The following is a 16,339-nucleotide window of genomic DNA, read 5'->3' as shown; positions in this document are numbered from 1 at the left end:
GTACTGTAGTGGAGGGTTACTACTGTAGTGGAGGGTTCTACTGTAGTGGAGGTTACTACTGTAGTGGAGGGTGTATACTGTAGTGGAGGGTTACTACTGTAGTGGAGGGTTACTGCTGTAGTGGAGGGTTACTACTGTAGTGGAAGGGTTACTGCTGTATGTGGAGGGTTACTTATGGACTTGTGTGGGGGTTCTACTGTAGTGGGGGTGTTACTACTGTAGTGGAGGGTTACTACTGAGTGGAGGGTTACTACTGGTAGTGGGGGGTTACTACTGTAGTGGGGGTTACTACTGTAGTGGGGGTGTGACTACTGTAGTGGAGGGTTACTACTGTAGTGGGGGGGTAGGTGGGGGGTTACTACTGTAGTGGTAGGGTACTACTGTAGTGGAGGGTTACTACTGTAGTGGAGGGTTACTACTGTAGTGGAGGGTACTGCTGTAGTGGGGGGTACTGCTGTAGTGGGGGGTTACTATACTGTAAGGGGTACTACTGTAGTGGAGGGTTTACTACTGTAGTGGGGGTTACTACTGTAGTGGAGGGTTACTACTGTAGTGGAGGGTTACTACTGTAGGGGGGTTCTACTGTAGTGGGGTTTACTATGTGGTGGTACTACTGTAGTGGAGGGTTTACTACTGTAGTGGGGGTTACTACTGTAGTTGGAGGGTTTACCTACTGTAGTGGAGGGTTATCTACTGTAGTGGAGGGGTATGGGGAGGTACTAGTATGGGGTACTACTGTAGTGGAGGGTTACTACTGTAGTGGGGGGTTACTACTGTATTGAGGGTTACACTAGTAGGAGGTTACTAGTAGTGGAGGGTTACTACTGTAGTAGGTTACTACTGTAGGGAGGGTAGTGGAGGGTTACTACTGTAGTGGAGGGTTACTACTGTAGTGAGGGTTACTACTGGTAGGGGGTATACTGTAGTGGGGGGTTACTACTGTAGTGGGGGGTTACTACTGTAGTGGGGGGTTGACTCTGAGTGAGGGTTACTACTGTAGTGGAGGGTTACTACTGTAGTGGAGGGTTACTACTGTAGTGGAGGGTTACTACTGTAGTGGAGGGTTGAGACTCTGTAGTGGAGGGTTACTACTGTAGTGGGGGGGGGTTACTACTGTTAGTGGGGGTACTGTAGTGGGGGTATACTGTAGTGGGGGTTACTACTGTAATGGAGGGTTACTACTGTAGTGGAGGGTTACTACTGTAGTGGAGGGTTACTACTGGTATGGAGGTCTACTGTAGTGGAGGGTTATCTGACTAGTTTAGTGGAGGGTTACTACTGTAGTGGGGGGTAGTGGGGTTACTACTGTAATTGGAGGGTTTACTACTGGTAGTGGAGGGTTACTACTGTGGTGGGGGGTTACTGCTGTATGGGAGGTGTAGTGGAGGGTTACTACTGTAGTGGAGGGTTAATACTGTAGGGGGTTACTACTGTAGTGGAGGGTTACTACTGTAGTGGGGGGTTAACTACTGTAGTGGAGGGTTACTGCTGTGAGTGGGGGTTACTACTGTAGTGGGGGTTACTGTGTAGTGGAGGTTCTGACTAGTGGGGGGTTACTCTGTAGTGGGGGGTTACTAGTGTGGGAGGGTTACACTGTAAGTGGGGGGTTACTACGTAGTGGGGGTTACTACTGTAGTGGGAGGTTTCTACTGTAGTTGGAGTGTTTACTACTGTAGTGGGGGGTACGTGGGGGGTTACTACTGTAGTGGAGGGTTTACTACTGTAGTGGGGGGTTACTGCTGTAGTGGGGGTTACTACTGTAGTGGGGGGTAGTGGGGAGGGTTACTACTGTATGGGGTCTATGGGGAGGTTACTACTGTAGTGGAGGGTTACACTGTAGTGGAGGGTTACTACTGTAGTGGGTTCCTGGGTCTACGTAGTGGGGGGTTACTGTGGGCTGTAGTGGAGGGGTTACTACTGTAGTGGGGGTTACTACTGTAGTGGGGGTTACTACTGTAGTGGGTAGTGGGGGGTTACTACTGTAGTGGAGGGTTACTACGTAGTGGAGGGTTACACTGTAGTGGAGGGTTCTACTGTAGTGGGGGGGGGGGTTACTACTGTAGTGGGGGGTTCTACTCTGTAGTGGGGGGTTACTACTGTAGTGGAGGGTTACTACTGTAGTGGACTAAGTGGGGTTACTACTGTGAGTGGAGGTTACTACTGTAGTGGAGGGTTACTACTGTAGTGGAGGGTTACTACTGTATTGGGGGTTACTACTGTAGTGGAGGGTTACTACTGTAGTGGGGGGTTCTGCTGTAGTGGGGGTTACTCTGTAGTGGGAGGGTTACTACTGTAGTGGAGGGTTACTACTGTAGTGGAGGGTTACTACTGTAGTGGAGGGTTACTCCTGTAGTGGAGGGTTAGGCTATGATGGGGGTTACTACTGTAGTGGAGGGTTACTACTGTAGATGGGGGGTTACTACTGTAGTGGAGGGTTACTACTGTAGTGGGAGGTTACTACTGTGTGGGGGTTACTACTGTAGTGGAGGGTGTTACTACTGTAGTGGGGGTATAGTAGTGGGGGTTACTCTGTAGTGGGAGGGTAGTGGAGGGTTACTACTGTAGTGGGAGGTTCTACTGTAGTGGAGGGTTACAACTGTAGTGGAGGGTTACACTGTAGTGGGGGTTACTACTGTAGTGGAGGGTTACTACTGTAGTGGGAGGTGTACTACTGTAGTGGAGGTTACTACTGTAGTGGAGGGTTACTACTGTAGTGGGGGGTTACTTACTGTAGTGGGGGGTTACTACTGTAGTGGAGGGTTACTGGGCGGCATGTTTGAGTTTCCTCAAAGTAGCCACCCTTTGCTTTTGACGATATTGTCTTGTCTTCAATTTAAGCCTACTAGAGAGCGTGTGTCCTCAGGCCTGGAGGGAAAAGTCATTCCGCTACCTAAGAATAGTAAAACCCCCTTTACTGGCTCAAATAACCGATCAATCAGCCTGTTACCAACCCTTAGTAAACTTCTGGAAAAAATGGTGTTTGACCAGATACAATGCTATTTAACAGTAAACAAATTGACAACAGAATTTCAGCACGCGTATAGGGAAGGACTTTCAACAAGCACAGCACTTACACAGGAGGATAGAGTTATGGTCAGATTTGACAAATGGAGGGCGAGGGAGATCTCTGTAAGCGTCTCTGTGTGTGGAGTAAAACAGGTCTAGAGTTTAAGTTTTTTTTCTCCTCTTGTTGCAGATTTAACATGCTGGTAGAAATGAGGTAAAACTGATTTGAGTTTCCCTGCATTAAAGTCCCCGGCCACTAGGAGCGCCGCCTCTGGATGAGCGTTTTCCTGTTTGTTTATGGCGGAATACAGCTCGTTGAGTGCGGTCTTAGTGCCAGCAACAGTTTGTGGTGGTAAATAGTATGGTCTACAGCTTATCATGAGATACTCTACCTCAGGCGAGCAAAACCTCGAGACTTCAATAATATTTGATTGCGCGCACCAGCTATTATTTACAAATAGACACAGACCACCATCCCTTGTCTTACCAGAGGCAGCTGTTCTATCTTGCCGATGGACCTAAAACCCCACCAGCTGTACGTTATCCATGTCGTCGTTCAGCCACAACTCAGTGAAACATAAGATATTACAGTTTTTAATGTTCCGTTGGTAGGATAGTCTCGAACGGAGCTCATCCAGTTTATTCTCCAATGATTGCACGTTGGCTAATAGGACTGATGGTAGAGGCGTGTTACACACTCGCCGTCGTATCCTTACAAGGCACCCGGACCTACGTCCCCGATATCTCCGTCTCTTCTTCGTGGTAATGACGGGGATTTGGGCCTTGTCGGGTGTCTGAAGTAAAATCCTTTACGTCCGACTCGTTAAAGAAAAAATGTATGTCCGGTACGAGGTGAGTAATCGCTGTCCTGATATCCAGAAGCTCTTTTCGGTCGTAAAAGACGGTGGCAGAAACATTATGTACAAAATAAGTTACAAATAACGCGAAAAAACAATAGGAGCCTGTAAAACAGCAGTCACCTCGTCCGGCGCCATACGGTCTTTACAATCTGAATGTTGACAAGCTGTCTGTCTAAACTACTAGCTGACACACATGCATACCCCACAAGACATGCCACCAGAGGTCTGTCTAAACTACTAGCACACAGCTCAGACACCCATACATACCCCACAAGACATGCCACCAGAGGTCTGTCTAAACTACTAACACACAGCTCAGACACCCATGCATACCCCAAAAGACATGCCACCAGAGGTCTGTCTAAACTACTAGCACACAGCTCAGACACCCATGCATACCCCACAAGACATGCCACCAGAGGTCTGTCTAAACTACTAGCACACAGCTCAGACACACATGCATACCCCACAAGACATGCCACCAGATGTCTGTTTAAACTACTAACACACAGCTCAGACACCCATGCATACCCCACAAGACATGCCACCAGAGGTCTGTCTAAACTACTAACACACAGCTCAGACACCCATACATACCCCACAAGACATGCCACCAGAGGTCTGTCTAAACTACTAACACACAGCTCAGACACACATGCAGACCCCACAAGACATGCCACCAGAGGTCTGTCTAAACTACTAACACACAGCTCAGACACCCATACATACCCCACAAGACATGCCACCAGAGGTCTGTCTAAACTACTAACACACAGCTCAGACACCCATCCATACCCCACAAGACATGCCACCAGAGGTCTGTTTAAACTACTAGCACACAGCTCAGACACACATGCATACCCCACAAGACATGCCACCAGAGGTCTGTCTAAACTACTAGCACACAGCTCAGACACACATGCATACCCCACAAGACATGCCACCAGAGGTCTGTCTAAACTCCTAACACACAGCTCAGACACCCATACATACCCCACAAGACATGCCACCAGAGGTCTGTCTAAACTACTAGCACACAGCTCAGACACACATGCATACCCCACAAGACATGCCACCAGAGGTCTGTCTAAACTACTAACACACAGCTCAGACACACATGCATACCCCACAAGACATGCCACCAGAGGTCTGTCTAAACTACTAACACACAGCTCAGACACCCATGCATACCCCACAAGACATGCCACCAGAGGTCAATCCCCAAGTCCAGAACAGACTATGGGAGGTGCACAGTACTACATAGAGACATGACTACATGGAACTCTATTCCACATCAGGTAACTGATGCAGCAGTAGAATCAGATTTAAAAAGCAGGTAAAAATACACCTTATGGAACAGCAGGGACTGTGAAGAGACACACAAAGGAACAGACACACCCACCGGTACAGACACACACACACAGGAACGGACACACGTATACACACACGTACTCTACACACTAATATTGTTGTATGGAGGTATTGTACATTATGTGGTGATGTACTGTTTTATCTTTTATTTTACATGTAATATAAAGATCTTAATGTGTTTGTACTCCAGGAAGAGTAGCTGCTGTCTAGACAGGAACTAATGGGGATCCATAATAAACCCCAGGAAGAGTAGCTGCTACCTTGGCAGGAACTAATGGGGATCCATAATAAACCCCAGGAAGAGTAGCTGCTGCCTTGGCAGGAACTAATGGGGATCCATAATAAACCCCAGGAAGAGTAGCTGCTGCCTTGACAGGAACTAATGGGGATCCATAATAAACCCCAGGAAGAGTAGCTGCTGCCTTGGCAGGAACTAATGGGGATCCATGATAAACCCCAGGAAGAGTAGCTGCTGCCTTGGCAGGAACTAATGGGGATCCATAATAAACCCCAGAAAGAGTAGCTGCTGCCTTGGCAGGAACTAATGGGGATCCATAATAAACCCCAGGAAGAGTAGCCACTGCCTTGGCAGGAACTAATGAGGATCCATAATAAACCCCAGGAAGAGTAGCTGCTGCCTTGGCAGGAACTAATGGGGATCCATAATAAACCCCAGGAAGAGTAGCTGCTGCCTTGGCAGGAACTAATGGGGATCCATAATAAACCCCAGGAAGAGTAGCTGCTGCCTTGGCAGGAACTAATGGGGATCCATAATAAACCCCAGGAAGAGTAGCTGCTGCCTTGGCAGGAACTAATGGGGATCCATAATAAACCCCAGGAAGAGTAGCTGCTGCCTTGGCAGGAACTAATGGGGATCCATAATAAACACCAGGAAGAGTAGCTGCTGCCTTGGCAGGAACTAAATGGGGGATCCATAATAAACCCCAGGAAGAGTAGCTGCTGCCTTGGCAGGAACTAATGGGGATCCATAATAAACCCCAGGAAGAGTAGCTGCTGCCTTGGCAGGAACTAATGGGGACCCATAATAAACCCCAGGAAGAGTAGCTGCTGTCTAGACAGGAACTAAATGGGGATCCATAATGAACCCCAGGAAGAGTAGCTGCTGTCTAGACAGGAACTAAATGGGGATCCATAATGAACCCCAGGAAGAGTAGCTGCTGTCTAGACAGGAACTAAATGGGGATCCATAATGAACCCCAGGAAGAGTAGCTGCTGCCTTGGCAGGAACTAATGGGGATCCATAATAAACCCCAGGAAGATTAGCTGCTGTCTAGACAGGAACTAAATGGGGATCCATAATGAACCCCAGGAAGAGTAGCTGCTGTCTAGACAGGAACTAATGAGGATCCATAATAAACCCCAGGAAGAGTAGCTGCTGCCTTGACAGGAACTAATGAGGATCCATAATAAACCCCAGGAAGAGTAGCTGCTGCCTTGGCAGGAACTAATTGGGATCCATGATAAACCCCAGGAAGAGTAGCTGCTGCCTTGGCAGGAACTAATGGGGATCCATAATAAACCCCAGGAAGAGTAGCTGCTGCCTTGACAGGAACTAATGGGGATCCATAATATACCCCAGGTGTATATTATGTGTGCTTCTCAACTGGTTGTGTGCTTCTCAACTGGTTGTGTGCTTCTCAACTGGTTGTGTGTTTCTCAACTGGTTGTGTGCTTCTCAACTGGTTGTGTGCTTCTCAACTGGTTGTGTGTTCCTCAACTGGTTGTGTGTTCCTCAACTGGTTGTGTGTTCCTCAACTGGTTGTGTGTTCCTCAACTGGTTGTGTGTTCCTCAACTGGTTGTGTGTTCCTCAACTGGTTGTGTGTTTCTCAACTGGTTGTGTGTTTCTCAACTGGTTGTGTGTTTCTCAACTGGTTGTGTGTTTCTCAACTGGTTGTGTGTTTCTCAACTGGTTGTGTGTTCCTCAACTGGTTGTGTGTTTCTCAACTGGTTGTGTGTTTCTCAACTGGTTGTGTGTTTCTCAACTGGTTGTGTGTTTCTCAACTGGTTGTGTGTTTCTCAACTGGTTGTGTGTTACTCAACTGGTTGTGTGTTCCTCCCTAGGCGTCTGCGGGGTGTGATCTCCACTCCTGTCATCAGGACCTTCGGTCGAGGAGCCAAATTCCCCCTCAGAGGCTTCAAGAGCCAGGGAACATACCAGGTGGGACACGGGACATACCAGGTGGGACACGGGACATACCAGGTGAGACAGGGGACATACGAGGTGGGTCAGGGGACATACCTGGTGAGACAGGGGACATACCAGGTGGGACAGGGAACATACCAGGTGAGACAGGGGACATACGAGGTGGGTCAGGGGACATACCTGGTGAGACAGGGGACATACCAGGTGGGACAGGGAACATACCAGGTGAGACAGGGGACATACGAGGTGGGTCAGGGGACATACCTGGTGAGACAGGGGACATACCAGGTGGGACAGGGAACATACCAGGTGAGACAGGGGACATACCAGGTGAGACAGGGGACATACCAGGTGAGACGGGGGACATACCAGGTGAGACGGGGGACATACCAGGTGGGACGGGGGACATACCAGGTGAGACAGGGGACATACCAGGTGAGACGGGGGACATACCAGGTGATACGGGGGACATACCAGGTGAGACGGGGGACATACCAGGTGGGACGGGGGACATAGCAGGTGAGACGGGGGACATAGCAGGGGGGACGGGGGACATAGCAGGTGAGACGGGGGACATAGCAGGTGAGACGGGGGACATAGCAGGTGGGACGGGGGACATAGCAGGGGGGACGGGGGACATAGCAGGTGGGACGGGGGACATAGCAGGTGGGACGGGGGACATAGCAGGTGAGACGGTGGACATAGCAGGGGGGACGGGGGACATAGCAGGGGGGACGGGGGACATAGCAGGGGGGACGGGGGACATAGCAGGTGAGAGCTCGTTGATGAGAGAGGTTGAGGAATAATGGCAAGAATCGTGCAAGCTAACAGGCGGGCCACAAACTGGCAAATAACTGCTCAGAACAGCGGCACATCTCATCAGTCCTTGTCATGGATGGGCTATTGACGACCACACCGGGTTCCACTCCTAAACCGCACCGGGTTCCACTCCTAAACCGCACCGGGTTCCCCTTCTAAACCGCACCGGGTTCCCCTCCTAAACCGCACCGGGTTCCCCTCCTAAACCGCACCGGGTTCCCCTCCTAAACCGCACCGGGTTCCCCTCCTAAACCGCACCGGGTTCCACTCCTAAACCGCACCGGGTTCCCCTCCTAAACCGCACCGGGTTCCACTCCTAAACCGCACCGGGTTCCCCTCCTAAACCGCACCGGGTTCCCCTCCTAAACCGCACCGGGTTCCACTCCTAAACCGCACCGGGTTCCACTCCTAAACCGCACCGGGTTCCCCTCCTAAACCGCACCGGGTTCCCCTCCTAAACCGCACCGGGTTCCCCTCCTAAACCGCACCGGGTTCCCCTCCTAAACCGCACCGGGTTCCCCTCCTAAACCGCACCGGGTTCCCCTCCTAAACCGCACCGGGTTCCCCTCCTAAACCGCACCGGGTTCCCCTCCTAAACCGCACCGGGTTCCCCTCCTAAACCGCACCGGGTTCCCCTCCTAAACCGCACCGGGTTCCCCTCCTAAACCGCACCGGGTTCCCCTCCTAAACCACACCGGGTTCCCCTCCTAAACCACACTGGGTTCCACTCCTATCAGCTAGAAGAAGCAGCTCCAGTGAGCACGTGATCACCAACACTTGAGGAGTGGAAAAACATCGCCTGGTCCAGAGGCAAAGGGGGGTCTGACCCGGTACTAGATGGGTCTACATAATAAACTGTCCACTGAGTGTACACAATACAGAACTAAGCAGGTATTTACAGAGAAATGACACAATAACAGAACTTGTCTGTGATTATCTAGTGCTACACATCAAATGGTACATTATATAAGCTATACTCAACAGGAATAATAAATACTATGGTTTGATGAAGTGATAGTACCCTCGAAGATGGGGTTTGGGACGATATATTGGCACGGGGGTGTTGTTAGGCCCGAAACGAAGTCGGACGTGCCGGTATATCCTCCAAACACCGTCTTCAAGGGCGTCGTCACTATTATACCACGGGTTACCAACATATTCAAATAATGATTGACGTATATTTTCATTCAAAACGTTATTTTGATCAAGTTATTTATACTATTTCCTCCTTCCACAAGACATAGTCCCGGAACAAATCGAGGGTTGCTACCCAAGCCGACTGGTCGATCGTTCTATCGGTTCGGTTGCCAGAGGACGCGACCCAGTCGTTCAGTCTTTTTGTTCTGTATCTATGGACGCGACCCAGTCGTTGTTCTGTATCTATGGACGCGACCCAGTCGTTCAGTCTTTTTGTTCTGTATCTATGGACGCGACCCAGTCGTTGTTCTGTATCTATGGACGCGACCCAGTCGTTCAGTCTTTTTGTTCTGTATCTATGGACGCGACCCAGTCGTTCAGTCTTTTTGTTCTGTATCTATGGACGCGACCCAGTCGTTCAGTCTTTTTGTTCTGTATCTATGAACGCGACCCAGTCGTTCCTTCTAAATGTTCCATTGCCATACTGGCTGGCAACGTTCTTATCCCTTGCTAGCTAGCTAGCCAACTACGGCTAACTTACAGTCACGTCAAACAGTGCAGACAGAACTACAGGAGCTGTGTTTTGTTTCAGCTGTTTTTCTAGAGACATTTTAGTTGGATACATTCATAACAATGAGCTAATGAGTTGTGATTTCACCTGGAGTAGAAAATGTGCTCTCTCTCGTTAGGACACTGTTGTTCAGAGGAGCAACACAGTCAACAACACAGTCAACAACACAGTCAACAACACAGTCTACAACACAGTTTACAACACAGTCACCAACACAGTTTACAACACAGTCACCAACACAGTTTACAACACAGTCACCAACACAGTTTACAACACAGTCAACAACACAGTCAACAACACAGTCTACAACACAGTCAACAACACAGTCACCAACACAGCCAGCAACACAGCCAGCAACACAGCCAACAACACAGCCAACAACACAGCCAACAACACAGCCAACAACACAGCCAGCACCACAGCCAACAACACAGCCAACAACACAGCCAACAACACAGCCAACAACACAGCCAACACAGCTAACAACACAGCCAACAACACAGCCAGCAACACAGCCAACAACACAGCCAACAACACAGCTAGCAACACAGCCAACAACACAGCCAGCAACACAGCCAACAACACAGCCAACAACACAGCCAGCAACACAGCCAGCAACACAGCCAGCAACACAGCCAGCAACACAGCCAGCAACACAGCCAACAACACAGCCAACAACACAGCCAGCAACACAGCCAACAACACAGCCAACAACACAGCCAGCAACACAGCCAACAACACAGCCAACAACACAGCCAACAACACAGCCGACAACACAGCCAGCAACACAGCCAGCAACACAGCCAGCAACACAGCCAACAACACAGCCAACAACACAGCCAACAACACAGCCAGCAACACAGCCAGCAACACAGCCAACAACACAGCCAACAACACAGCCAACAACACAGCCAACAACACAGCCAACAACACAGCCAACAACACAGCCAGCAACACAGCCAACAACACAGCCAGCAACACAACAACACAGCCAGCAACACAGCCAGCAACACAGCCAGCAACACAGCCAACAACACAGCCAGCAACACAGCCAGCAACACATCCAACAACACAGCCAGCAACACAGCCAGCAACACAGCCAGCAACACAGCCAGCAACACAGCCAGCAACACAGCCAGCAACACAGCCAGCAACACAGCCAGCAACACAGCCAGCAACACAGCCAGCAACACAGCCAGCAACACAGCCAACAACACAGCCAACAACACAGCCAGCAACACAGCCAGCAACACAGCCAACAACACAGCCAACAACACAGCCAACAACACAATCACTTCAAACTGAAGCTGGAAAGACTGTAAACTAGCTGTACGTCGTCTCATTAGAGCTGTTTTCTATTGACATTTCTTTGTATATATCCATAAAAATGATGCTGATTCATGATTTGGACTGGCTGAGAAACGTTGTCTCTCTCGTCCCGACTCCCGACACGTTCATTACTACGGGACAGCTGGAGATCAAATTTCAATATTGAAACCATGTTGCTAATGTCGGAGAGACAGACAACAAGGTTGATACAAATCACTGCTGTTGAAAACTAAATGTTAGTCTAAAAGAAATGTGAGATAATGTCAAGATGCTTTTTATAGTGGAGATCAAGTTTATAAATTGCCTGGCTGGGCTGATGAGACAGTGGAATGCTCAGTCAGATGGAACAGGGTAAATTTTAACGTAATAGATTTAGCCGGTGATAACTTGTGGAATAGACACCGGCTGGGATCTAGTTTTAACCAATCAGCATTCAGGATTAGACCCACCCGTTGTATAAATAATGAATAATGGGTTGACATTGACACTGCATTGTGAGAACATTAGAATATGTATCGCTCAGCAGAATACAGATCTGCTCTCTCTCTCTCTCTGTGGGCAGTATCGAATTACTGTGGGATGTCATATGTCATTACTGTGTTCTGTGTGATATGTCATTACAGTGTGATATGTCATTACAGTGTTCTGTGTGATATGCCATTACAGTGTGATATGTCATTACTGTGTGATATGTCATTACAGTGTACTGTGTGATATGTCATTACTGTGTGATATGTCATTACTGTGTGATATGTCATTACAGTGTACTGTGTGATATGTCATTACAGTGTGATATGTCATTACAGTGTTCTGTGTGATATGTCATTACTGTGTTCTGTGTGATATGTCATTATAGTGTACTGTGTGATATGTCATTATAGTGTACTGTGTGATATGTCATTACAGTGTTCTGTGTGATATGTCATTACTGTGTGATATGTCATTACAGTGTACTGTGTGATATGTCATTACAGTGTGATATGTCATTACAGTGTTCTGTGTGATATGTCATTACTGTGTTCTGTGTGATATGTCATTATAGTGTACTGTGTGATATGTCATTACAGTGTGATATGTCATTACAGTGTTCTGTGTGATATGTCATTACTGTGTTCTGTGTGATATGTCATTACAGTGTTCTGTGTGATATGTCATTACAGTGTTCTGTGTGATGTCATTACTGTGTGATATGTCATTACAGTGTACTGTGTGATATGTCATTAGTGTTCTGTGTGATATGTCATTACAGTGTTCTGTGTGATATGTCATTACAGTGTGATATGTCATTACAGTGTGATATGTCATTACAGTGTTCTGTGTGATATGTCATTACCGTGTGATATGTCATTACAGTGTTCTGTGTGATATGTCATTACTGTGTTCTGTGTGATATGTCATTATAGTGTACTGTGTGATATGTCATTATAGTGTACTGTGTGATATGTCATTACAGTGTACTGTGTGATATGTCATTACAGTGTTCTGTGTGATATGTCATTACAGTGTGATATGTCATTACAGTGTGATATGTCATTACTGTGTTCTGTGTGATATGTCATTACTGTGTGATATGTCATTACAGTGTACTGTGTGATATGTCATTACAGTGTGATATGTCATTACAGTGTTCTGTGTGATATGTCATTACTGTGTTCTGTGTGATATGTCATTATAGTGTACTGTGTGATGTCATTACTGTGTGATATGTCATTACAGTGTTCTGTGTGATATGTCATTACAGTGTTCTGTGTGATATGTCATTATAGTGTACTGTGTGATGTCATTACTGTGTGATATGTCATTACAGTGTTCTGTGTGATGTCATTACTGTGTGATATGTCATTACAGTGTTCTGTGTGATGTCATTACTGTGTGATATGTCATTATAGTGTACTGTGTGATATGTCATTACAGTGTTCTGTGTGATATGTCATTACAGTGTTCTGTGTGATGTCATTACTGTGTGATATGTCATTACAGTGTACTGTGTGATATGTCATTAGTGTTCTGTGTGATATGTCATTACAGTGTTCTGTGTGATATGTCATTACAGTGTGATATGTCATTACAGTGTTCTGTGTGATATGTCATTACTGTGTGATATGCCATTACAGTGTTCTGTGTGATATGTCATTACAGTGTGATATGTCATTACTGTGTGATATGTCATTACTGTGTGATTACAGTGTTCTGTGTGATATGTCATTACACCAAAGCATTAACTCAGTTTCATCTCAATTCGTCGGGTTGTAGAGCCAAGCATAGTACAATTACTGCTGTAAGTAAGGTTTTAGAGCCAAGCATAGTACAATTACTGCTGTAAGGTTGTAGAGCCAAGCATAGTACAATTACTGCAGTAAGTAAGGTTTTAGAGCCAAGCATAGTACAATTACTGCTGTAAGTAAGGTTTTAGGTGATATTCTAGATGCTCAGGACAAGAAAAATCAAAATTTTTATTGACTTATCGAAGGCCTTCAACACTGTTGACCATGTCCTGCTGTTGGCCTTTGACACTGTTGACCACGCCCTGCTGTTGGCCTTCGACACTGTTGACCATGCCCTGCTGTTGGCCTTCAACACTGTTGACCATGCCCTGCTGTTGGCCTTCGACACTGTTGACCATGCCCTGCTGTTGGCCTTCGACACTGTTGACCATGCCCTGCTGTTGGCCTTCAACACTGTTGACCATGCCCTGCTGTTGGCCTTCAACACTGTTGACCATGCCCTGCTGTTGGCCTTCAACACTGTTGACCATGCCCTGCTGTTGGCCTTCAACACTGTTGACCATGCCCTGCTGTTGGCCTTCGACACTGTTGACCATGCCCTGCTGTTGGCCTTCGACACTGTTGACCATGCCCTGCTGTTGGCCTTCGACACTGTTGACCATGCCCTGCTGTTGGCCTTCGACACTGTTGACCATGCCCTGCTGTTGGCCTCCGACACTGTTGACCATGTCCTGCTGTTGGCCTCCGACACTGTTGACCATGTCCTGCTGTTGGCCTTCGACACTGTTGACCATGCCCTGCTGTTGGCCTCCGACACTGTTGACCATGCCCTGCTGTTGGCCTTCGACACTGTTGACCATGCCCTGCTGTTGGCCTTCGACACTGTTGACCATGCCCTGCTGTTGGCCTTCGACACTGTTGACCATGCCCTGCTGTTGGCCTTCGACACTGTTGACCATGCCCTGCTGTTGGCGTTCGACACTGTTGACCATGCCCTGCTGTTGGCCTCCGACACTGTTGACCATGTCCTGCTGTTGGCCTTCGACACTGTTGACCATGCCCTGCTGTTGGCCTTCAACACTGTTGACCATGCCCTGCTGTTGGCCTTCGACACTGTTGACCATGCCCTGCTGTTGGCCTTCAACACTGTTGACCATGCCCTGCTGTTGGCCTTCGACACTGTTGACCATGCCCTGCTGTTGGCCTTCGACACTGTTGACCACGCCCTGCTGTTGGCCTTCACACTGTTGACCATGCCCTGCTGTTGGCCTTCACACTGTTGACCATGCCCTGCTGTTGGCCTTCGACACTGTTGACCATGCCCTGCTGTTGGCCTTCAACACTGTTGACCATGCCCTGCTGTTGGCCTTCGACACTGTTGACCATGCCCTGCTGTTGGCCTTCAACACTGTCGACCATGCCCTGCTGTTGGCCTTCAACACTGTTGACCATGCCCTGCTGTTGGCCTTCGACACTGTTGACCATGCCCTGCTGTTGGCCTCCGACACTGTTGACCATGCCCTGCTGTTGGCCTCCGACACTGTTGACCATGCCCTGCTGTTGACCTTCGACACTGTTGACCATGCCCTGCTGTTGGCCTTCGACACTGTTGACCATGCCCTGCTGTTGGCCTTCGACACTGTTGACCATGCCCTGCTGTTGGCCTTCGACACTGTTGACCATGCCCTGCTGTTGGCCTTCGACACTGTTGACCATGCCCTGCTGTTGTATAGACTAAAACAGGTTTAAGTGTCGATGCATTGATTTGGTTCCAGAACCTGCCTTTCTGACAGAACACAGTGTGTAGCTCAGGAGTTTACCAGGCTTACAAAAGGAGTTCCTCAGGGCTCAATTGTAGGTCCGATCCTTTTCACACGGTATATAAATGATACAGGGAAGACTGTCGAGTCTGCAAATCTCCATCTGTATGCCGATGACACAATTATTGATTCTAGCGCGTCTAATATTGAGAAGGCTTTTCAGGAATTTACTGTTGGCTTTTGATGTTAGTCAAAGGCAGCTTTTCCAATTGAAACTTGTTCTTAATGAAAGGAAAACTAAGTGTATGATTTTCTCTTCCCTGAAAGTTAACAGATGGAGTCACTTGCAGATTTGAACTGTAACAGACCAGCACATTGATTATAATCATAGGGTCACCTCCTATAAGTCTCTTGGGATTTGGTTAGATTAAAAGTTTAATTTTAAACAGCACAATCGATACCTTGACCAAGAAACTGAGGTTGAAATTGTGTTTCTATTACAGGAACAAATCTTGCCTTTCAATGTTAGTCAGAAAATATCTTGTTCAAAGCACCTTTAAAAAAAAATTTTTTAATCAGTGCTGGATGAATTTTAATCAGTGCTGGATGCCTCCACCCGTCGTCGTCCCCGTCCTCTCCTCCACCCATCGTCGTCCCCGTCCTCTCCTCCACCCGTCGTCGTCCCCGTCCTCTCCTCCACCCGTCGTCGTCCCCGTCGTCTCCTCCACCCGTCGTCGTCCCCGTCCTCTCCTCCACCCGTCGTCGTCCCCGTCCTCTCTCGCCCAGGTCTTTATACAGGCACCCTCTCTCCTCCTCCACCTGTCGTCCTCGTCCTCTCCTCCACCTGTCGTCGTCCCCGTTCTCTCCTCCACCCGTCGTCGTCCCCGTCCTCTCCTCCACCCGTCGTCGTCCCCGTCCTCTCCTCCACCCGTCGTCGTCCCCGTCGTCGTCCCCGTCCTCTCCTCCACCCGTCGTCGTCCCCGTCCTCTCCTCCACCCGTCGTCATCCCCGTCCTCTCCTCCACCCGTCGTCATCCCCGTCCTCTCCTCCACCCGTCGTCGTCCCCGTCCTCTCCTCCACCCGTCGTCGTCCCCGT

At 48.6% G+C, this 16,339-nt stretch overlaps 1 protein-coding gene across 1 annotated transcript in view; it reads left to right on the top strand.

The window, feature by feature from the left end:
- The window catches only part of LOC120043563 (constitutive coactivator of PPAR-gamma-like protein 1 homolog), a 44,574-nt gene that overhangs the window by 24,299 nt on the left and 3,936 nt on the right, over positions 1-16,339 (top strand). Inside the window, exon 3 of the mRNA XM_038988120.1 lies at positions 7,321-7,459. Coding sequence (XP_038844048.1) covers positions 7,321-7,459 — 139 coding nt within the window. The remainder of the gene's footprint in view (positions 1-7,320; positions 7,460-16,339) is intronic.

The sequence above is a fragment of the Salvelinus namaycush genome, unplaced genomic scaffold (genome assembly GCF_016432855.1).
Source record: "Salvelinus namaycush isolate Seneca unplaced genomic scaffold, SaNama_1.0 Scaffold96, whole genome shotgun sequence".
Taxonomy (NCBI): Eukaryota; Metazoa; Chordata; class Actinopteri; order Salmoniformes; family Salmonidae; genus Salvelinus; species Salvelinus namaycush.
The sequence above is the reverse complement of the archived record's forward strand: the minus strand, read 5'-3'. Positions and strand labels throughout refer to the sequence as shown.